The sequence below is a fragment of the Panulirus ornatus genome, chromosome 5 (genome assembly GCF_036320965.1).
Source record: "Panulirus ornatus isolate Po-2019 chromosome 5, ASM3632096v1, whole genome shotgun sequence".
NCBI classification, from domain to species: domain Eukaryota; kingdom Metazoa; phylum Arthropoda; class Malacostraca; order Decapoda; family Palinuridae; genus Panulirus; species Panulirus ornatus.
The window spans coordinates 23947629-23973841 of NC_092228.1; the positions used below are offsets into that span (position 1 = coordinate 23947629).

General features: G+C 41.7%; 1 protein-coding gene across 1 annotated transcript in view; it reads right to left on the bottom strand.

Moving 5' to 3' along the window:
• Positions 1-8168: 8168 nt before the first annotated feature.
• Positions 8169-26213, bottom strand: part of LOC139746798 (uncharacterized) — a 77106-nt gene continuing 59061 nt past the window's right edge. Inside the window, exon 4 of the mRNA XM_071658355.1 lies at positions 8169-8908. Coding sequence (XP_071514456.1) covers positions 8791-8908 — 118 coding nt within the window. The 3' untranslated portion in view covers positions 8169-8790. The remainder of the gene's footprint in view (positions 8909-26213) is intronic.

Here is a 26213-nt window from a genome sequence, read left to right on the forward strand (position 1 = left end):
GTGTAAAAAAGTAAATTCTAGATTCATATAGGTAAAACTGAAAGTTGATGGAGAGAGATGGGTGATTATTGGTGCATATGCATATGGGTGTGAGAAGAAAGATCATGAGAGGCAATTGTTTTGGGAGAAGCTGAATGAGTGTGTTAGTGGTTTTGATGCATAAGACCGGGTTATAGTGATGGGTGATTTGAATGCAAAGGTGAGTAATGTGGCAGTTGAGGGAATAATTGGTATTCATGATGTGCTCAGTGTTGTAAATGGAAATGGTGAAGAGCTTGTAGATTTATGTGCTGAAAAAGGACTGGTGATTGGGAATACCTGGTTTAAAAATCGAGATATATATAATTATACGTATGGAAGTAGAAGAGATGGCCAGAGAGCGTTATTAGATTACGTGTTAATTGATAGGCGCGCGAAAGAGAGACTTTTGGATATTAATGTGCTGAGAGGTGCAACTGGAGGCATGTCTGATAATTTTCTTGTAGAGGCGAAGATGAAGATTTCTATGAGTTTTCAGAAAAGAAGAGAGAATGTTGGGGTGAAGAGAGTGGTGAGAGTAAGAGAGCCTGGAAAGGAGACTTCTATGAGGAAGTACCTGGAGAGACTGAGTACAGAATGGAAAAAGGTGAGAACAAAGGAAGTAAGGGGAGTGGGGGAGGAATGGGATGTATTTAGGGATGCAGTGATGGATTGCGAAGAAAATGCTTTTGGCATGAGAAGCGTGGGAGGTGGGTTGATTAGAAAGGGTAGTTATTGGTGGGATGAAGATGCAAAATTATTAGTGAAAGAGAAGAGAGCGGCATTTGGACGATTTTTGCAGGGAGAAAATGCAAATGATTGGGAGATGTATGAATGAAAGAGGCAGGAGGTCAAGAGAAAGGTGCAAGAGTTGAAAAAGAGTGCAAATGAAAGTTGGGGTGAAAAAGCATCATTAAATTTTAGGAAGAATAAAAAAATGTCTTGCAAGGAGGTAAATAAAGTGCGTAAGACAAGGGTGCAAATGGGAACTTCAGTGAAGGGGGCTAATGGGGAGGTGATAACAAGTAGTGATGATGTGAGAAGGAGACGGAATGAGTATTATGAAGGTTTGTTGAATGTGTTTGATGATAGAGTGGCAGATATAACGTGTTTCAGTCGAGGTGGTATCCAAATTGAGAGGGTTATTGAAAATGATTTGGTAAAGAGAAAAGCGGTAGTAAAAGCCTTGCGGTAGATGAAAGCCGGCAAGGCAGGAGGTGTGGATGGTATTGAAGTGGAATTTATTAAAAAGGGGGGTAACAGTATTGTTGGCTGGTTGGTAAGGTTATTTAATGTATATATGATTCATCGTGAGGTGCTTGAGGACTGGCGGAATGCTTACATAGTAACATTGTACAAAGTCAAAGGTGATGAGAGTGAGTGCTCAAATTACAGAGGTATAAGTTTGTTGAGTATTCCTGGTAAATTATATGAGAGGGTATTGATTGAGAGGGTGAAAGCATGTATAGAGCATCAGACTGCGGAAGAGCAGTGTGGTTTCAGAAGTGGTAAAAGATGTGTCGATCAGGTGTTTCGTTTGAAGAATGTATGTGAGAAATACTTAGAAAAGCAAATGGATTTGTATGTAGCATTTATGGATCTGGAGAAAGCATATGATAGAGTTGATAGAGATGCTCTGTGGAAGTTATTAAGAATATATGGTGTGGGAAGTAAGTTGTTAGAAGCTGTGAAAAGTTTTTATCGAGGATGTAAGGCATGTGTACGTGTAGAAAGAGAGGAAAATTATTAGTTCTCAGTGAATGTAGGTTTGTGCCAGGGGTGATTTTTTCTCCATGGTTGTTTAATTTGTTTATGGATGGGGTTGCTAGGGAGGTGAATGCAAGAGTTTTGGAAAGAGGGGCAAGTATGCAGTCTGTTGTGGATGATAGAGCTTAGGAAGTGAGTCAGTTGTTGTTCGATGATGATACAGGGCTGGTGGCTGATTCATATGAGAAACTGCAGAAGCTGTTGAATAAGTTTGGTAAAGTGTGTGAAAGAAGAAAGTTAAGAGTAAATGTGAATAAGACCAAGGTTATTAGGTACAGTTGGGTTGAGGGTCAAGTCAATTGGGAAGTGAGTTTGAATGGAGAAAAACTAGCTGAAGTGAAGTGTTTTAGATATCTGGGAGTGGATCTGTCAGCGGAAGGAATCATGGAAGCGGCATTGAATAATAGGGTGGGGGAGGGGGCAAAATTTCTGGGAGCCTTTGAAGAATGTTTGGAAGTCGAGAACATTATCTCGGAAAGCAAAAATAGGTATGTTTGAAGAAATAGTGGCTCCAACACTGTTGTATGGTTGCGAGGCGTGGGCTATGGATAGAGTTGTGCGCAGGAGGGTGGATGTGCTGGAAATGAGATGTTTGAGGACCATATGTGGTGTGAGGTGGTTTGATCGAGTAAGAAATGTAAGGGTATGAGAGGTGTGTGGAAATAAAAAGAGTGTTGTGGAGAGAGCAGAATCGGGTGTTTTGAAATGGTTTGGTCACATGGAGAGAATGAGTGTGGAAAGATTGCCCAAGAGGATATATGTGTTAGAGGTGGAGGGAACGAGGAGAAGCGGGAGACCAAATTGGAGGTGGAAAGATGGAGTGAAAAAGATTTTGAGTGATTGGGGCCTGAACATGCAGGAGGATGAAAGGCGTGCAAGGATTAGAGTGAACTGGATCGATGTGGTATACCGGGGTCGACGTGCTGTCAATGGATTGAACAAGGGCATATGAAGCGTTTGGGGTAAACCATGGAAAGTTGTGTGGGGCCTGGATTTGGAAAGAGAGCTGTGGTTTCGGTGCATTATTACATGACAGCTAGAGACTGAGTGTGAACGAATGGGGCATTTGTTGTGTTTTCCTAGCGATACCTCGCACACATGAGGGGGGAGGGGGATGTTATTCCATGTGTGGCGGGGTGGCGATGTGAATAAATAAGGGCAGAGAGTATGAATTATGTACATGTGCATGTATTATATGTCTGTGTGTGTATATATATGTGTACATTGAGTTGTATAGGTATGTATATTTGCGTGTTTGAGCGTGTATGCATATACATGTGTATGTGGGCGGGTTGGACCATCCTTTCGTCTTTTTCCTTGCGCTACCTCTCTAACGCAGGAGACAGTGAAAAACCATGAATAAATGAATATAAAAAAATATATATATATATATATATATATATATATATATATATATATATATATATATATATATATATATATATATATATATATATGTATATATCTACATATATATATATATTTCTTTTTTTTTTTTGCGTTGTCGCTGTCTCCTGCGTTTGCGAGGTAGCGCAAGGAAACAGACGAGAGAAATGGCCCAACCCACCCCGTTACACATTTATATACATACGTCCACACACACAAATATACATACCTACACAGCTTTCCATGGTTTACCCCAGACGCTTCACATGCCCTGATTCAATCCACTGACAGCACGTCAACCCCGGTATACCACATCGATCCAATTCACTCTATTCCTTGCCCTCCTTTCACCCTCCTGCATGTTCAGGCCCCGATCACACAAAATCTTTTTCACTCCATCTTTCCACCTCCAATTTGGTCTCCCACTTCTCCTCGTTCCCTCCACCTCCGACACATATATCCTCTTGGTCAATCTTTCCTCACTCATTCTCTCCATGTGCCCAAACCATTTCAAAACACCCTCCTCTGCTCTCTCAACCACGTTCTTTTTATTTCCACACATCTCTCTTACCCTTACGTTACTTACTCAATCAAACCACCTCACACCACACATTGTCCTCAAACATCTCATTTCCAGCACATCCATCCTCTTGCGCACAACTCTATCCATAGCCCACGCCTCGCAAACATACAACATTGTTGGAACCACTATTCCTTCAAACATACTCATTTTTGATTTCCGAGATAATGTTCTCGACTTCCACACATTCTTCAAGGCTCCCAGGATTTTCGCGCCCTCCCCCACCCTATGACCCAAATCCGCTTCCATGGTTCCATCCGCTGCCAGATCCACTCAAAGATATCTAAAACACTTTACTTCCTCCAGCTTTTCTCCATTCAAACTTACCTCCCAATTGACTTGACCCTCAACCCTACTGTACCTAATAACCTTGCTCTTATTCACATTTACTCTTAAATTTCTTCTTTCACACACTTTACCAAACTCAGTCACCAGCTTCTGCAGTTTTTCACATGAATCAGCCACCAGCGCTGTATCATCAGCGAACAACAACTGACTCACTTCCCAATCTCTCTCACCCACAAAAGACTTCATACTTGCCCCTCTTTCCAACACTCTTGCATTCACCTCCCTAACAACCCCATCCATAAACAAATTAAAGAACCATGGAGACATCACACACCCCTGCCGCAAACCTACATTCACTGAGAACCAATCACTTTCCTCTCTTCCTACACGTACACATGCCATACATCCTCGATAAAAACTTTTCACTGCTTCTAACAACTTGCCTCCCATACCATATATTCTTAAAACCTTCCATAGAGCATCTCTATCAACTCTATCATATGCCTTCTTCAGATCCATAAATACTACATTCAAATCCATTTGTTTTTCTTAGTATTTTTCACATACATTCTTCAAAGGAAACACCTGATCCACACATCCTCTACCACTTCTGAAACCACACTCCTCTTCCCCAATCTGATGCTCTGTACATGCCATCACCCTCTCAATCAATACCCTCTCATATAATTTACCAGGAATACTCACCAAACTTATACCTCTGTAATTTGAGCACTCACTCTTATCCCCTTTGCCTTTGTACAATGGCACTATGCAAGCATTCCGCCAATCCTCATGCACCTCACCATGAATCATACATACATTAAATAACCTTACCAACCAGTCAACAATACAGTCAACCCCTTTTTTAATAGATTCCACTGCAATACCATCCAAACCTGCTGCCTTGCCGGCTTTCATCTTCCGTAAAGCTTTTACTACCTCTTCTCTATTTACCAAATCGTTTTCCCTAACCCTCTCACTTTGCGCATCACCTCGACCAAAACACCCTATATCTGCCACTCTATCATCAAACACATTCAACAAACCTACAAAATACTCACTCCATCTCCTTCTCACATCACCACTACTTGGTATCACCTCCCCATTAGATCCCTTCACTGAAGTTCCCATTTGCTCCCTTGTCTTACGCACTTTATTTACCTCCTTCCAAAGCATCTTTTTATTCTCCCCGAAATTTAATGATATTCTCTCACCCGAACTCTCATTTGCCCTCTTTTTTAACTCTTGCACCTTTCTCTTGACCTCCTGTCTCTTTCTTTTATACCTCTCCCTCTAATTTGTATTTTTTCCCTGCAAAATCGTCTAAATGCCTCTCTCTTCTCTTTCATTAACAATCTTACTTCTTCATCTCACCACTCACTACCTTTTCTAATCATCCCACCTCCCACGCTTCTCATGCCACAATCATATTTTGCGCAAGCCATCACTGCTTCCCTAAATACATCCCATTCCTCTCCCACTCCCCTTACCTCCTTTGTTCTTACCTTTTCCCATTCTGTACCCAGTCTCTCCTGGTACTTCCTCCCTCAAGTCTCCTTCCCAAGCTCGCTTACCCTGACCACTTTCTTCACCTCAACATTTTCTCTTCTTTTCTGAAAGTCCCCACAAATCTTCACCTTCGCCTCCACAAGATAATGATCAGACATCCCTCCAGTTGCACCTCTCACCACATTAACATCCAAAAGTCTCTCTTTCTTGCGTCTATCAATTAACACGTAATCCAATAACGCTCTCTGGCCATCTCTCCTACTTACATACGTATACTTATGTATATCTCGCTTTTCAAATCAGGTATTCCCAATCACCAGTCCTTTTTCAGCACATAAATCTACAAGCTCTTTACCATTTCCATTTACAACACTGAACACTCCATGTATACCAATTATTCCCTCAACTGCCACATTACTCACCTTTGCATTCAAATCACCCATCACTATAACCCGGTCTTTTGCATCAAAACCACTAACACACTCATTCAGCTGCTCCCAAAACACTTGCCTCTCATGATCTTTCTTCTCATGCCCAGGTGCATATGCACCAATAATCACCCATCTCTCTCCATCAACTCTCATTTTTCCCCATATCAATCTAGAATTTACTTTCTTACACCCTATCACATACTCCCACAACTTCTGATTCAGGAGTAGTGCTACTCCTTTCCTTGCTCTTGTCCTCACACTAACCCCTGACTTTACTCCCAAGACATTCCCAAACCACTCTTCCCCTTTACCCTTGAGCTTCGTTTCACTCAGAGCCAAAACATCCAGGTTCCTTTCCTCAAACATACTACCTATCTCTCCTTTTTTCTCATCTTGGTTACATCCACACACATTTAGACACCCCAATCTGAGCCTTCGAGGAGGATGAGCACTCCTCGCGTGACTCCTTCTTCTGTTTCCCCTTTTAGAAAGTTAAAATACAAGGAGGGGAGGGTTTCTGGCCCCTCGCTCCCGTCCCCTTTAGTCGCCTTCTACGACACGTGAGGAATGCGTGGGAAGTATTCTTTCTTCCCTATCCCCAGGGATAAATATATATATATATATATATATATATATATATATATATATATATATATATATATGGATAGATTGATAGATAGATAGATAGATAGATAGATAGATAGATATAGATATAGACTCACTATACTCACTCTCAGTGAGAGTTTATACTTCCTCCGTTTTAACGGAGTCTACACCAGGGGAGTGGGTATCACACAGTCTCCTCTCGCAGGTCTCACTCGTAGTGTGAGACTTCACTTCCTCCGTCTTATCGGAGTCTACACCAGGGGAGAGGTTTTCATTTAGCTTCCTCTCGCTGGTCTCACTCGAGGGGGAGAGTCTTCAATTCCTGCGTTTCAACGGAGTCTACACCAGGGGAAAGGGTATCACACAGCTTCCTCTCGTTGGTCCTCACTTCCTCCGTTTCACCGGTTATGTCCTCAGGCACACGGCCTGACGTGCTAGCTGTCATGTACCTGGAATCATCGTGGTTGGAGACTATCTCTGGTACCTCTTCCTCAAGCTACGCTGCCTTCGTGGACTCCACCTGTCCCGTAGGTAACACCGGCACTGGGTTCATCTTCCCACCCGCTAGGTCATTGCCTAACACAAGGTCCACACCTGAGACAGGCAACTTATCTACAACCCCTAGAAGAGCATGGCGCGTGAAGATATCTGTTTCTACCCTCACATGGACTAGTGGAGCTTCCTTGGGAACAGACAGTCCATCTAGCAAGACTCGGTCTCCAAACTCTTCTCGCGGCACCAACCCATCCAACATCAGGGACTGCAGCGTACCAGAACCCCGTAATACGGTCAATTTTCGTCTTATACCACATCTACTTACATAGCCCTCAGACAGGAACGCATTGTAGTTCCCACAGAACGGATCCTTAACTACAAATTGATCAACAGTCTCGCAGCCCCTCACTTTCCTAAGAGCAAGGACAGCCTCACCTACTTTACTAAGTGACCCTAAAGTTGAGAAGAGACTAACCGGCCACTTTTGGTAAAGTCTCTGGATTCCTTCACTCGAGCCCAGCAATCTTTCACCTGGTGCCCAGCCTTGCCAAAGTGAGAGCAAAACTTTACTTCCTGGGAGTATTTCCCCTGACTTTTATAAGTTACCGGCATGGTAGCAGATTCAGGTGAGACCTTTGATCCTCCCTCTGCCGTCAAAGCCCTTTGAACGTCTCTTCGTGTCAAGTTCGTGATTTATTATCACTAAAGTCTCCAACTCTACTTTACTAGTTCGCCTGCCATAAATCAGTTTTAACCTATCTGCAACAAGCCTCAACTTATGCTTTGTTAAAGATTTAATGTCTTCGGGAGAGGGCTGATATCGACAGAACTGGTCAACGTCAGCGTCACTCGTCAACTTCATGATTACCGAATCAAGGAAAGAGATTCCGTTAAGGCAAGAAATATCCCGACGAGGTCGACAATTTATATGTTACGAACTCAATAATTATTCGGGCAAGGTCGCCAGAACATATATATGTTATACATATACTATACTGATCCTTGTCTTGCAAGGAAGTTAGATTTGTTATGTTTCACAACACAGGATAACACTATCTGGAGGTTTTGGGATTAAATTAAAGACCAGCATTAAATATACTTTTAATGAAAGGAATCAAAGTATACAAAGATAAACACACTAAAGGCACAACTCATTTACGTTAACATTGAACATGAGTTTAACATTGAGCATGAATTTAACACTGAACATGACTTAACATTTCAGGTAAGATTTCAAACCAGGAGATCTCTTTCCCTTATGGTAAATTCTTCGATAACATTACACATAGTTAGACCCTTCTATGACAAGTTCAACTCTATGATACTCAATTATGACAGAGACAAAACAATGTAGGGTTTGTATCGCGCACTGCACTCGGGTAACGGGCTTACAGCAGGGGGGACACCACTTACCTCGCTGGGCTAGAGAGAGAGAAATCGAATCTCAGCGGGTGTCATGGGTGTTCATTACAAGTAAAAGACGATCGTCCGCCCTGCTGATACAACGCTACCTTTGATTGGCTATGGGACTAAGAGCACTTGTGATTGGTTGGAGTATCCTAAAGTCCGTCGCACATTCTGCGTAGATCACCCTCCTTTGTCCTCTTGTTTAAACATGTCCCGTACGATAGTGACATACCACGTAGCTGACTGACAACTTAATCTCACGCCCCTGATATATCTTTTTTATATTTTGATTTTTTCAGACCCTTAGAATGAGTAACTGAACATTACCTTTACCGCTCCCACGATATGTTCTGTCCTTTCTCCGATGTATGTGTCTATGAACGCCTCCAGGTATCGTAATGATGGTACAACCAGAAGAAACCTGATTAGAGGAAAGATTCTAAGGTTAAGACCAATTCAAGACTTTCAATAATGGAGAAATGTGATTTATATAACCGGTAATCCCTTGACCTTTTGGTGCATTCACTGACAAATGGATCAATATTTATGTTAGAGAATTATAAAAAAAACTCATTTAACTAGACTCCAATCAGCAGAATATAATTACAGGTTGCATTTATATCAATAATTCCTCTATGCCTATATAAACATTGCATCAACAAACCATTTCTTTTCTAATATTTCCTCAGTTACACAATCAACGTATGGAGTCATATCATTATCTTTATCAATTAACTCTTTATCGGATCTAAGTCGTAAAACCATCTTTGGGAAATGGCGCCCTAGCTTCATCTTTCCGACATACATCAACTGACTGTTATATTTCACTTTTGTGTCTCCCCTGATGAAGTGATTATTACACGAAATTGAACTTGTGAACTTATCGTGCTTCATTTTCCCCGTAGACTCATAGGAATATACATATATATATATATATATATATATATATATATATATATATATATATAGTTTTTTTTTTTTTTTTTTTTTTTGCTGTCTCCCGCGTTTGCGAGGTAGCGCAAGGAAACAGACGAAAGAAATGGCCCAACCCACTCCCCTAACACATGTATATACATACGTCCACACACGCAAAATATACATACCTACACAGCTTTCCATGGTTTACCCCAAACGCTTCACATGCCCCGATTCAATCCACTGACAGCACGTCAACCCCGGTATACCACATCGCTCCAATTCACTCTATTCCTTGCCCTCCTTTCACCCTCCTGCATGTTCAGGCCCCGATCACACAAAATCTTTTTCACTCCATTTTTCCACCTCCAACTTGGTCTCCCTCTTCTCCTCGTTCCCTCAACCTCCGACACATATATCCTCTTGGTCAATCTTTCCTCACTCATTCTCTCCATGTGCCCAAACCATTTCAAAACACCCTCTTCTGCTCTCTCAACCACGCTCTTTTTATTTCCACACATCTCTCTTACCCTTACGTTACTCACTCGATCAAACCACCTCACACCACACATTGTCCTCAAACATCTCATTTCCAGCATATCCATCCTCCTGCGCACAACTCTATCTATAGCCCACGCCTCGCAACCATACAACATTGTTGGAACCACTATTCCTTCAAACATATTCATTTTTGCTTTCCGAGATCATATTCTCGACTTCCACACATTCTTATTTTGCTTTGTCTCTGTCTCCCGCGTTACCGAGGTAGCGCAAGGAAACAGCCGAAAGAATAGCCCAGACCACCCACATACACATATATATACATACACATCCAAACACGCAAATATACATACCTATACATCTCAACGTATATATATATATATATATATATATATATATATAAATGTAGGTTTGCGGCAGGGGTGTGTGATGTCTCCATGGTTGTTTAATTTGTTTATGGATGGGGTTGTTAGGAAGGTAAATGCAAGAGTTTTGGAAAGAGGGGCAAGTATGAAGTCTGTTGAGGATGAGAGAGCTTGGGAAGTGAGTCATTTGTTGTTCGCTGATGATACAGCGCTGGTGGCTGATTCATGTGAGAAACTGCAGAAGCTGGTGACTGAGTTTGGTAAAGTGTGTGGAAGAAGAAAGTTAAGAGTAAATGTGAATAAGAGCAAGGTTATTAGGTACAGTAGGGTTGAGGGTCAAGTCAATTGGGAGGTGAGTTTGAATGGAGAAAAACTGGAGGAAGTGAAGTGTTTTAGATATCTGGGAGTGGATCTGGCAGCGGATGGAACCATGGAAGCGGAAGTGGATCATAGGGTGGGGGAGGGGGCGAAAATTCTGGGGGCCTTGAAGAATGTGTGGAAGTCGAGAACATTATCTCGGAAAGCAAAAATGGGTATGTTTGAAGGAATAGTGGTTCCAACAATGTTGTATGGTTGCGAGGCGTGGGCTATAGATAGAGTTGTGCGCAGGAGGATGGATATGCTGGAAATGAGATGTTTGAGGACAATGTGTGGTGTGAGGTGGTTTGATCGAGTGAGTAACGTAAGGGTAAGAGAGATGTGTGGAAATAAAAAGAGCGTGGTTGAGAGAGCAGAAGAGGGTGTTTTGAAGTGGTTTGGGCACATGGAGAGAATGAGTGAGGAAAGATTAACCAAGAGGATATATGTGTCGGAGGTGGAGGGAACGAGGAGAAGAGGGAGACCAAATTGGAGGTGGAAAGATGGAGTGAAAAAGATTTTGTGTGATCGGGGCCTGAACATGCAGGAGGGTGAAAGGAGGGCAAGGAATAGAGTGAATTGGAGCGATGTAGTATACCGGGGTTGACGTGCTGTCAGTGGATTGAATCAAGGCATGTGAAGCGTCTGGGGTAAACCATGGAAAGCTGTGTAGGTATGTATATTTGCGAGTGTGGACGTATGTATATACATGTGTATGGGGGGGGGGTGTTGGGCCATTTCTTTCGTCTGTTTCCTTGCGCTACCTCGCAAACGCGGGAGACAGCGACAAAGTATAATAAAATATAATATATATATATATATATATATATATATATATATATATATATATATATATATATATATATATATATATATATATATATATATATATATCTTCATACCCACTCCTTATATATCAGTGCCGATGCCTCCCACGGCAGTCTGAACCCAGACGGCATATATCATATGCCTTGTCCAGATCCATAAATGCTACGTACAAATCCATTTGCTTTTTTAAGTATTTCTCGCATACATTCTTCAAAGCAAACACCTGATCCACACATCCTCTACCACTTCAGAAACCTACTGCTCTTCCCCAATCTGATGCTCTGTACATGCCTTCACCCTCTCAATCAATACCCTCCCATATGATTTACCAGGAATACTCAACAAACTTATACCTCTGTAATTTGAGAACTCACTCTTATCCCCATTGCCTTTGTACAATGGCACTATGCACGCATTCCGCAAATCCTCAGGCACCTCACCATGAGTCATACATACATTAAATAACCTTACCAACCAGTCAACAATACAGTCACCCCCTTTTTTAATATATGTATATATATATATATATATATATATATATATATATATATATATATATATATATATATATATATATATGAAAGTAAGGGGATTGAGGGAGGAATGGGATGTATTTAGGGAATCAGTGATGGATTGCGCAAAAGATGCTTGTGGCATGAGAAGAGTGGGAGGTGGGTTGATTACAAAGGGTAGTGAGTGGTGGGATGAAGAAGTAAGAGTATTAGTGAAAGAGAAGAGACAGGCATTTGGACGATTTTTGCAGGGAAAAAATGATATTGAGTGGGAGACGTATAAAAGAAAGAGACAGGAGGTCAAGAGAAAGGTGCAAGAGATGAAAAAAAGGGCAAATGAGAGTTGGGGTGAGAGAGTATCATTAAATTTTAGGGAGAATAAAAAGATGTTCTGGAAGGAAGTAAATAAAGTGCGTAAGACAAGGGAGCAAATGGGACCTTCAGTGAAGGGCGCAAATGGGGAGGTGATAACAAGTAGTGGTGATGTGAGAAGGAGATGGAGTGAGTATTTTGAAGGTTTGTTGAATGTGTTTGATGATAGAGTGGCAGATATAGGGTGTTTTGGTCGAGGTGGTGTGCAAAGTGCGAGGGTTAGGGAAAATGAGTTGGTAAACAGAGAAGAGGTGGTAAAAGCTTTGCGGAAGATGAAAGCCGGCAAGGCAGCAGGTCTGTATGGTATTGCAGTGGAATTTATTAAAAAAGGGGGTGACTGTATTGTTGACTGGTTGGTAAATTTATTTAATGTATGTATGACTCATGATGAGGTGCTTGAGGATTGGCGGAATGCGTGCATAGTGCCATTGTACAAAGGCAAAGGGGATAAGAGTGAGTGCTCAAATTACAGAGGTATAAGTTTGTTGAGTATTCCTGGCAAATTATATGGGAGGGTATTGATTGAGAGGGTGAAGGCATGTACAGAGCATCAGATTGGGGAAGAGCAGTGTTGTTTCAGAAGTGGTAGAGGATGTGTGGATCAGGTGTTTGCTTTGAAGAATGTATGTGAGAAATACTTAGAAAAGCAAATGGATTTGTATGTAGCATTTATGGATCTGGAGAAGGCATATGATAGAGTTGATAGAGATGCTCTGTGGAAGGTATTAAGAATATATGGTGTGGGAGGCAAGTTGTTAGAAGCAGTGAAAAGTTTTTATCGAGGATGTAAGGCATGTGTACGTCTAGGAAGAGAGGAAAGTGATTGGTTCTCAGTGAATGTAGGTTTCCGGCAGGGGTGTGTGATGTCTCCATGGTTGTTTAATTTGTTTATGGGTGGGGTTGTTAGGGAGGTGAATGCAAGAGTTTTGGAAAGAGGGGCAAGTATGAAGTCTGTTGTGGATGAGAGAGCTTGGGAAGTGAGTCAGTTGTTGTTCGCTGATGATACAGCGCTGGTGGCTGATTCATGTGAGAAACTGCAGAAGCTGGTGACTGAGTTTGGTAAAGTGTGTGAAAGAAGAAAGTTAAGAGTAAATGTGAATAAGAGCAAGGTTTTTAGGTACAGTAGGGTTGAGGGTCAATTCAATTGGGAGGTGAGTTTGAATGGAGAAAAACTGGAGGAAGTGAAGTGTTTTAGATATCTGGGAGTGGATCTGGCAGCGGATGGAACCATGGAAGCGGAAGTGAATCATAGGGTGGGGGAGGGGGTGAAAATTCTGGGAGCCTTGAAGAATGTGTGGAAGTCGAGAACATTATCTCGGAAAGCAAAAATGGGTATGTTTGAAGGAATAGTGGTTCCAACAATGTTTGTATGGTTGCGAGGCGTGGACTATGGATAGAGTTGTGCGCAGGAGGATGGATGTGCTGGAAATGAGATGTTTGAGGACAATGTGTGGTGTGAGGTGGTTTGATCGAGTAAGTAACGTAAGGGTAAGAGAGATGTGTGGAAATAAAAAGAGCGTGGTTGAGAGAGCAGAAGAGGGTGTTTTGAAATGGTTTGGTCACATGGAGAGAATGAGTGAGGAAAGATTGACCAAGAGGATATATGTGTCAGAGGTGGAGGGAACGAGGAGAAGAGGGAGACCAAATTGGAGGTGGAAAGATGGAGTGAAAAAGATTTTGTGTGATCGGGGCCTCAACATGCAGGAGGGTGAAAGGAGGGCAAAGAATAGAGTGAATTGGAGCGATGTGGTATACCGGGGTTGACGTGCTGTCAGTGGATTGAATCAAGGCATGTGTATGGGGGTGGGTTTGGCCATTTCTTTCGTCTGTTTCCTTGCGCTACCTCGCAAAAGCGGGAGACAGCGACAAAGCAAAAAAAAAGAAAAAAAAATTATATATATATATATATATATATATATATATATATATATATATATATATATATATATATATATATATATATTGTCATGTACTCTGCTAAGATCTTGTTTAAGGATATTGGATTACTAGCAATCGAATAGTCGTTTCCCTGTTGGGGGCGATCATAGCCTCGCAGTTAGCGTTCCCAGCTTCCACGCAAATGGTACGGGGTTCGAATCTTTGCATATATGTATATATATATATATTATCATGTACTCTCCTAACATCTTGTTTAAATTTAAACTCTTATATTATTTTGTCCTCCATACTACGCACCACTGCGTCTCTGCCACGTTGGAACCAGATCGTTCTGCGTTCATATAAGTCCTTGTTGCTTCGTCTCACTTTGACTGAGACAAGCCGGGCTTCATACCCAATCCTTATATATCAGTGCCGATGCCTTCCACGGCAGTCTGAACCCAGACGGCATCCTGAGGTGTAGTGGATCTTCCCCGAGGTGTGCCACACATGGATAACATCCCCCTCCCCCCTTATGTGTGCGAGGTAGCGCTAGGAAAAGACAACAAAGGTCCCATTCGTTCACACTCAGTCTCTAGCTGTCATGTAATAATGACCAAAACCACAGCTCCCTTTCCACATCCAGGCCCCACACAACTTTCCATGGTTTACCCCAGACGCTTCACATGCCCTGATTTAATCCACTGACAGCACGTCGACCACGGTATACCACATCGATCCAATTCACTCTATTCCTTGCCCGCCTTTCACCCTCCTGCATGCTCAGGCCCCGATCACTCAAAATCTTTTTCACTCCATCTTTCCACCTCCAATTTGGTCTCCCAATTCTCCTCGTTCCCTGCACCTCCGACACATATATCCTCATGGTCAATCTTTCCTAACTCACTCTCTCCACGTGCCCAAACCATTTCAAAACACCCTCGTCTGCTCTCTCAACCACGCTCTTTTTATTGCCACACATCTCTCTTACCCTTACATTACTAACTCGATCAAACCACCTCACACCACATATTGTCCTCAAACATCTCATTTCCAGCACAACCACCCTCCTGCGCACAACTTCATCCATATATATATATATATTAATTCATTAGATATCCTTACCAGCCAGTTAAGAACACAGTAACCCCTTTTTTTTTTTATCAATTCCTGTGCTATATCATCCAAACCATCTGCCTTGCCGTCTTGCATCTTCCTGAAAGCTTTTACTACCTCTTCTCTGTTTACCTAATCATTCTCTCTAGCCCTCTCACATATATATATATATATATATATATATATATATATATATATATATATATATATATATATATATATATATATATATACATATATGACAGTCTCTAGCTGTCATGCAAAAATGCCCGAACCCACAGCTACCTTTCCACATCCAGGCCCAACAAAACTTTCCATGGTTTACCCCAAACGATTCCCATGCCCTGATTCAATCCACTGACAGCACGTCAAACCCGGTATACCACATCGATCCAATTCACTCTATTCCTTGCCCTCTTTTCACCCTCCTGCATGTTCAGGCCCCGATCACTCAAAATCTTTTTCACTCCATCTTTCCACCTCCAATTTGGTCCCCCACTTCTCGTCGTTCCCCTCACCTCCGACACATATATCCTCTTGGTCAATCTTTCCTCACTCATTCTCTCCATGTGCCTAAACCATTTCAAAACACCCTCTTCTGCTCTCTCAACCATGATCTTTTTATTTCCACACATCTCTCTTACCCTTACATTACTTAATCGATCAAACCACCTCACACCACACATTGTCCTCAAACATATCATTTCCAGCACATCCACCCTCCTGCGCACAACTCTATCCATAGCCCACGCCTCGCAACCATACAACATTGTTGGAACCAATAGTCCTTCAAACATACCCATTTTTGCTTTCCGAGATAACGTACTCGACTTCCACACATTCTTCAAGGCTCCCAGATTTTCACCCCCTCCCCCATACTATGATTCACTTCCGCTTCCATGGTTCCATCCGCTGTCAGATCCACTCAAAGATATCTAAAACACTTTATTTCCTTCAGTTTTTCTCCATTCAAACTTACCTCCCAATTGACTTGACCCTCAACACTACTGTATCTAATAACATTGCTCTCATTCACATTTACTCTTAACTTTCGTCTTTCACACACTTTACCAAACTCAGTCACCAGCTTCTGCAGTTTCTTACATGAATCAGCCACCAGCGCTGTATCATCAGCGAAAAACAACTGACTCACTTCCCAAGCTCTCTCATACACAACAGACTGCATACTTGCCCCTCTTTCCAAAACTCTTGCATTCACCTCCCTAACGACCCCATCCATTAACAAATCAAACAACCATGGAGACATCACACACACCTGCCGGAAACCTACATTCAATGAGAACCAATCACTTTCCTCTCTTCCTACACGTACACATGCCTTACATACTCGATAAAAACTTTTCACTGCTTCTAGCAACTTGCCTCCCACACCATATATTCTTAAAACCTTCCAGAGATCATATCTATCAACTCTATCATATGCCTTCTACAGATTCATAAATGCTACATACAAATCCATTTGTTTTTCTAAGTATTTCTCACATACACTCTTCAAAGCAAACACCTGATCCACACATCCTCTACCACTTCTGAAACCACACTGCTCTTCCCCAATCTGATGCTCTGTACATGCCTTCACCCTCTCAATCTATACCCTCCCATATGATTTACCAGGAATACTGAACAAACTTATACCTCTGTAATTTGAGCACTCACTCTTATCCCCTTTGCCTTTGTACAATGGCACTATGCAAGCATTCCGCCAATCCTCAGGCACCTCACCATGAATAAATTATCAATTTATTTATTTTGCTTTATCGCTGTCTCCCGCGTTTGCGAGGTAGCGCAAGGAAACAGACGAAAGAAATGGCCCAACCCACCCCCATACACATGTATATTCATACACGTCCACACACGCAAATATACATACCTATACATCTCAATGTACACATATATAAACACACAGAAATACATATATATACCAATGCACACAATTCACACTGTCTGCCTTTATTCATTTTCATAGCCACCTCCCCACACATGGAATACCATCCCCCTCCCCCTTCATGTGTGCGAGGTAGCGCTAGGAAAAGACAACAAAGGCACCATTCGTTCAAACTCAGTCTCTGGCTGTCATGTAATAATGCCCGAAACCACAGCTCCCTTCCCACATCCAAGCCCTACACAACTTTCCATGGTTTACCCAGACGCTTCACATGCCCTGATTCAATCCACTGACAGCACGTCAACCCCGGTATACCATATCGATCCAATTCACTCTATTCCTTCCTCGCCTTTCACCCTCCTGCATGTTCAGGCCCCGATCACTCAAAATCTTTTTGACTCCATCTTTCCACTTCCAATTTGGTCTCCCACTTCTCCTCGTTCCCTCCACCTCCGACACATATATCCTCTTGGTCAATCTTTCCTCACTCATTCTCTCCATATGCCCAAACCATTTCAAAACATCATCTTCTGCTCTCTCAACCACGCTCTTTTTATTTCCATACATCTCTCTTACACTTACATTACTTACTCGATCAAACCACCTCACACCACACATTGTCCTCAAACATCTCATTTCCAGCACATCCACCCTCCTGCGCAAAACTCTATCCATAGCCACGCCTCGCAACCATACAACATTGTTGGAACCTCTATTCCTTCAAACATCCCCATTTTTGCTTTCCGAGATAATGTTCTCGACTTCCACACATTCTTCAAGGCTCCCAGGATTTTCGCCCCCTCCCCAACCCTATGATTCACTTCCGCTTCCACGGTTCCATCCGCTGACAGATCCACTCCCAGATATCTAAAACACTCTACTTCCTCCAGCTTTTCTCCATTCAAATTTACCTCCCAATTGACTTGACCCTCAAACCTATTGTACCTAATAACCTTGCTCTTATTCACATTTACTCTTAACTTTCTTCTTTCACAAACTTTACCAAACTCAGTCACCAGCTTCTGCAGTTTCTCGTATGAATCAGCCAATAGCGCTGTATCATCAGCGAACAACAACTAACTCACTTCCCAAGCTCTCTCATCCACAACAGACTTCATACTTGCCCCTTTTTCCAAAACTCTTGCATTCACCTCCCTAACAACCCCATCCATAAACAAATTAAACAACCATGGAGACATCACACACCCCTTGCGCAGACCTACATTCAATGAGAACCAATCACTTTCCTCTCTTCCTACACGTACACATGCCTTACATCCTCGATAAAAACTTTTCACAGCTTCTAACAACTTGCCTCCCACACCATATATTCTTAATACCTTCAACAGAGCATCTCTATCAAATCTATCATATGCCTTCTCCAGATCCATAAATGCTACATACAAATCTATTTGCTTTTCTAAGTATTTCTCACATACATTTTTCAAAGGAAACACATGATCCACACATCCTCTACCACTTCTCAAACAACACTGCTCTTCCCCAATCTGATGCTCTGTACCTGCCTTCACCCTCTCAATCTATACCCTCCCATATAATTTACCAGGAATACTCAAAAAACTTATACCTCTGTAATTTGAGCACTCACTCTTATCCCCTTTGCCTTTGTACAATGGCACTATGCACTCATTCCGCCAATCCTTAGGCACCTCATCATGAGTCATACATACATTAAATAACCTTACCAAACAGTCAACAATACAGTCACCCCAAACCATGAATCATACATGCATTAAATAACCTTACCAACCAGTCAACAATACAGTCACCCCCTTTTTTAATAGATTCCACTGCAATACCATCCAAACCTGCTGCCTTGCCAGCTTTCATCTTCCGTAAAGCTTTTACTACCTCTTCTCTATTTACCAAATCATTTTCCCTAACCCTCTCACTTTGCACACCACCTCGACCAAAACACCCTATATCTGCCACTCTATCATCAAACACATTCAACAAACCTTCAAAATACTCAATCATCGCCTTTTCACATCACTACTACTTGTTATCACCTCCCCATTAGCCCCCTTCACTGAAGTTCCCATTTCCTCCCTTGTCTAACGCACTTTATTTACCTCTTTCCAAAACATCTTTTTATTCTCCCCGAAATTTAATGATACTCTCTCACCCCAACTCTCATTTGCCCTCTTTTTCACCTCTTGCACCTTTCTCTTGACCTCCTGTCTCTTTCTTTTATACCTCTCCCACTCATTTGCAATTTTTCCCTGCAAAAATCGTTCAAATGCCTCTCTCTTCTCTTTCACTAATAATCTTACTTCTTCATCCCACCACTCACTACCTTTTCTAATCAACCCACCTAACACGCTTCTCATACCATAAGCATCTTTTGCGCAAGCCATCACTAATTTCCGAAATACATCCCATTCCTCCCCCTGGCCCCTTACCTCCTTTGTTCTCAACTTTTTCCATTCTGTACTCAGCCTCTCTAGGTACTTCCTCACACAAGTCTCTTTCCCAAGCTCACTTACTTTCACCACTCTTTTCACCCCAACATTCTCTCTTCTTTTCTGAAAACCCCCACAAATCTTCACCTTCGCCTCCACAAGATAATGATCAGACATCCCTCCAGTTGCACCTCTCAGCACATTAACATCCAAAAGTCTCTCTTTCGTGCGTCTATCAATTAACACGTAATCCAATAACGCTCTCTAGCCACCTCTCCTACTTACGTACGTATACTTATGTATATCTCGCTTTTTAAACCAGGTATTCCCAATCACCAGTCCTTTTTCAGCACATAAATCTACAAGCTCTTCACCATTTCCATTTACAACACTGAACATTCCATGTATACCAATTATTCCCTCAACTGCCACATTACTCACCTTTGCATTCAAATCACCCATCATTATAACCCGGTCTTGTGATCAAAACCACTTACGCACTCATTCAACTGCTCCCAAAACACTTGACTCTTATGATCTTTCTTCTCATGCCCAGGTGCATAAGCACCAATAATCACCCATCTCTCTCCACCAACTTTCAGTTTTACCCATATCAATCTAGAATTTACTTTCTTATACTCTATCACATACTCCCACAACTAGTGATTCAGGAGTAGTGCTACTCCTTCCTTTGCTTTTGTCCTCTCACTAAACCTTGACTTTACTCCCAAAACATTCCCAAACTACTCTTCCCCTTTACCCTTTAGCTTCGTTTCACTCAGAGCCAAAACATCCAGGTTCTTTTCCTCAAACATACTACCTATCTCTCCTTTCTTCTCATCTTGGTTACATCCACACACATTTAGACACCCCAATCTGACCCTTCGAGGAGGATGAGCAATCCTCGCGTGACTCCTTCCTATGTTTCCGCATTTAGTAAGTTAAAATAGAAGGAGGGGAGGGTTTCTAGCCCCCTGTTCCCGTCCCCTTTAGTCGCCTTCTACGACACGTGAGGAATGCGTGGGAAATATATATATATATATATATATATATATATATATATATATATATACATATATATATATATATATATATATATATATATATATATATATATATATATATACAAATATATATATATATATATATATATATATATATATATATATATATATATATATATTTATATATATATATATATATATATATATATATATATATATATACAAATATATATATATATATATATATATATATATATATACATATATATATATATATATATATATATATATATATATATATATATATATATATATTTATATTTTTTTTTCCTTTGTCGCTGCCTCTCTCGTTAGCGAGGTAGCGCAAGGAAACAGACGAAGGAATGGCCTAACCCTCCCATATACACATGTATATACATACACGTCCAGAAACGCAAATATGAATACTTATCCATTTAAATGTATACATATATATATACACACAGACATAAACATATATACACAGGTACAAAATTCATAATGTTTGCCTTTATTTATTCCCATCGCCACCCAGCCACACATGGAATAACAACTCCTTCCCCCCTCATGTGTGCGAGATAGCGTTAAAAAAAAAAAAAAAAGGCCCCATTCGTTCGCACTCAGTCTCTAGCTGTCATGTAATAATGCACCGATACCACAGCTCCCTTTCCACATCGATAACCCACACAACTTTCCATGGTTTACCCCAGACGCTTCACATGCCCTGGTTCAATCTATTGACAGCAAGTCGAACCCGGTATACCACATCGTTCCAGTTCACTCTAATCCTTGCACGCCTTTCACCCTCCTGCATGTTCAGGCCCCGATCATTCAAAATCTTTTTCACTCCATCTTTCCATCTTCAATTTGTTCTCCCACTTCTCCTCGTTCCCTCCACCTCTGACACATATATCCTCTTGGTCAATCTTTCCTCACTCATTCTCTCCATGTGACCAAACCACTTCAAAACACCCTCTTCTGCTCTCTCAACCACACTCTTTTTGTTTCCACACATCTTTCTCACCCTTACATTACTTACTCGATCAAACCACCTCACACCACATATTGTCCTCAAACATCTCATTTCTAGCACATCCACCCTCCTGCGCACAACTCTATCCATAGCCCACGCCTCGCAACCATACAACATTGTTGGAATCACTATTCCTTCAAATATACCCATTTTTGCTTTCCGAGATAATGTTCTCCACTTCCAAACATTCTTCAAGGCTCTCAGAATTTTCGCCACCTCCCCCACCCTATGATTCACTTCCGCTTCCATGGTTCCACCCGCTGCCAGATCCACTCCCAGATATCTAAAACACTTTATTTCATTCAGTTTTTCTCCATTCAAACTTACCTCCCAATTGACTTGACCCTCAACCCTACTGTACCTATTAACCTTGCTCTTATTCACATTTACTCTTAACTTTCTTCTTTCACACACTTTACCAAACTAAGTCACCAGCTTCTGCAGTTTCTTACGTGAATCAGCCACCAGCGCTGTATTATCAGCGAACAACAACTGACTCACTTCCCAAGCTCTCTCATCCACAACAGACTTCATACTTACCCCTCTTTCCAAAACTCTTGCATTCACCTCCCTAACGACCCCATCCATTAACAAATCAAAACCATGGAGACATCACACACCCCTTCCGCAAACCTACATTCAATGAGAACTAATCACTTTCTCTCTCTTCGTACACGTACACATGCCTTACATACTCGATAAAAACTTTTCACTTCTTCTAGCAACTTGCCTCCCACACCATATATTCTTACAACCTTCCACAGATCACATATATCAACTCTATCATATGCCTTCTCCAGATCGATAAATACTACATACAAATCCATTTGTTTTTCTAAGTATTTCCCACATACATTCTTCAAAGTAAACACCTTATCCACACATCCTCTACCACTTCTGAAACCACACAGCTCTTCCCCAATCTGATGTTCTGTACACGCCTTCACCCTCTCAATCAATACTCTCCCTTATAATTTACCAGGAATACTCGACAACCTTATAGCTCTGTAATTTGAGCACTCACTCTTATCCCCTTTGCCTTTGTACAATGGCACTATGCAAGCATTCCGCCAATCCTCAGGCACCTCACCTGGAATAAATTATCTATCTATTTATTTTGCTTTGTCGCTGTCTCCCGCGTTTGCGAGGTAGCGCAAGGAAACAGACGAAAGAAATGGCCCAACCCACCCCCATACACATGTATATTCATACACGTCCACACACGCAAATATACATACCTATACATCTCAATGTACACATATCTATAAACACACAGACACATACATATATATATCCATGCACACAATTCACACTGTCTGCCTTTATTCATTCCCATCGCCACCTCGCCACACATGGAATACTATCCCCCTCCCCCTTCATGTGTGCAACGTAGCGTTAGGAAAAGACAACAAAGGCCCCATTCGTTCAAACTCAGTCTCTAGATGTCATGCAATAATACCCGAAACCACAGCTCCCTTCCCACATCCAGGACCCACACAACTTTCCATGGTTTACCCAGACCCTTCACATGCCCTGATTCAATCCACTGACAGCACGTCAACCCCGGTATACCACATCGATCCAATTCACTCTATTCCTTGCCCGCCTTTCACCCTCCTGCATGTTCAGGCCCCAATCACTCAAAATCTTTTTCACTCCATCTTTCCACCTCCAATTTGGTCTCCCAATTCTCCTCGTTTCCTCCACCTCCAACACATATATCCTCTTGGTCAATCTTTCCTCACTCATTCTCTCCATGTGCCCAAACCACTTCAAAACACCCTCTTCTGCTCTCTCAACCACGCTCTTTCTATTTCCACACATCTCTCTTACCCTTACATTACATAGCCCACGCCTCGCAACCATACAACATTGTTGGAACCACTATTCCTTCAAACATACCCATTTTTGTTTTCCGAGATTATGTTCTCGACTTCCACACATTCTTCAAGGCTCCCACAATTTTCGCCCCCTCCCCTACCCTATGATTCACTTCCGCTTCCATGGTTCCATCCGCTGCCAGATCAACTCCCAGATACCTAAAACACTTTACTTCCTCCAGCTTTTCTCCATTCAAACTTACCTCCCAAATGACTTCACCCTCAACCCTACTGTACCTAATAACCTTGTTCTTATTCACATTTACTCTTAACTTTCTTCTTTCCCGCACTTTACCAAACTCAGTCACCAGCTTCTGCAGTTTCTCACATGAATCTGCCACCAGCGCTGTATCATCAGCGAACAACAACCGACTCACTTCCTAAGCTCTCTCATCCACAACAGTCCTTATACTTGCCCCTCTTTCCAAAACTCTTGCATTCACCTCCCTAACAACCCCATCCATAAACAAATTAAACAACCATGGAGACATCACACACCCCTTCCGCAAACCTACATTCAATGAGAACCAATCACTTTCCTCTCTTCCTACACGCACACATGCCTTACATCCTCTATAAAAACTTTTCACTGCGTCTAACAACTTGCCTCCCACACCATATATTCTTAATACCTTCCACAGAGCATCTCTATCAACTCTACCATATGCCTTCTCCAGATACACAAATGCTATATACAAATCCATTTGCTTTTCTAAGTATTTCTCACATACATTCTTCAAAGGAAACACCTGATCCACACATCCTCTACCACTTCTCAAACCACACTGCTCTTCCCCAATCTGATGCTCTGTACAGGCCTTCACCCTCTCAATCAATACCCTCCCATATAAGTTATCAGGAATACTCACCAAACTTATACCTCTGTAATTTGATCACTCACTCTTATCCCCTATGCCTTTGTAGAATGGCATTATGCACGCATTCCGCCAATCCTCAGACACCTCACCATGAGTCATACGTACATTGAATAACCTTGCAAACCAGTCAACAATACAGTCACCCCAAACCATGAATCATACATACATTAAATATCCTCACCAACCAGTCAACATACAGTCACACCCTTTTCTAATAAATTCCACTGAAATACCATCCAAACATGCTGCTTTGCCGGCTTTCATCTTCCGTAAAGCTTTTACAACCTCCTCTATTTACCAAATCATTTTCCCTAACCCTCTCACTTTGCACACCACCTCAACCTAAACACTCTATATCAGCCACTCTATCATCAAACAAATTCAACAAACCTTCAAAATACTCACTCCATCGCCTTCTCACATCACCACTACTTGTTATCACCTCCCCATTAGCCCCCTTCAGTGAAGTTCCCACTTCCTCCCTTGTCTTACGCACTTTATTTACCTCCTTCCAAAACATCTTTTTATTCTCACTGAAATTTAATGATACTCTCTCACCCCAACTCTCATCTGCCCTTTTTTTCACCTCTTGCACCTTTCTCTTGACCTCCTGCCTCTTTTTTTTTATACCGCTCCCACTCATTTGCATTTTTTCCTTGCAAAAATCGTTCAAATGCCTCTCTCTTCTCTTTCACTAATAATCTTACTCCCTTCATCCCACTACTCACTACCTTTTCTAATCAACCCACCTCCCACGCTTCTCATACCACAAGCATCTTTTGTGCAAGCCATCACTGATTCCCTAAATACATCACATTCCTTCCCCACTCCCCTTACCTCCTTTGTTCTCACCTTTTCCATTCTGTACTCAGCCTCTACTGGTACCTCCTCACACAAGTCTCCTTCCCAAGCTCACTTACTCTCACCAGTCTCTTCACCCCAACATTCTCTCTTCTTTTCTGAAAACTCCCACAAATCTTCACCTTCGCCTCCACAAGATAATGATCAGACATCCCTCCAGTTGCACCTTTCAGCACATTAACATCCAAAAGTCTCTCTTTCGTGCGTCTATCAATTAACACGTAATCCAATAAAGCTCTCTAGCCATCTCTCCTACTTACATACGTATACTTATGAATATCTCGCTTTTTAATCCAGGTATTCCCAATCACCAGTACTTTTTCAGCACATAAATCTACAAGCTCTTCACCATTTCCATTTACAACACTGAACACTCTATGTATACCAATTATTCCCTCAACTGCCACATTACTCACCTTTGCATTCAAATCACCCATCACCATAACCTGGTCTTGTGCATCAAAACAACTAACGCAATCATTAAGCTGCTCCCAAAACAATTGCCTCTCATGATCTTTCTTCTCATGCCCATGTGCATATTCACCAATAATCACCTATCTCTCTTAATCAACTTTCAATTTTACCTATATCAATCTAGAATTTACTTTCTTACACTCTATCACATACTCCCATAACTCCTGATTCAGGAGTAGTGCTACTCCTTCCCTTGCTCTTGTCCTCTCACTAAACCCTGACTTTAATCCCAAGACATTCCTAAACCACTCTTCCCCTTTACAATTTAGCTTCGTTTCTCTCAGAGCCAGAACATCCAGGTTCCTTTCCTCAAACCTACTACCTATCTCTCCTTTTTTCTCATCTTCCTTAAATCCACACAGAGTTAGAGACCCCAGTCTGAGCCTTCTTGGAGGATGAGCACGC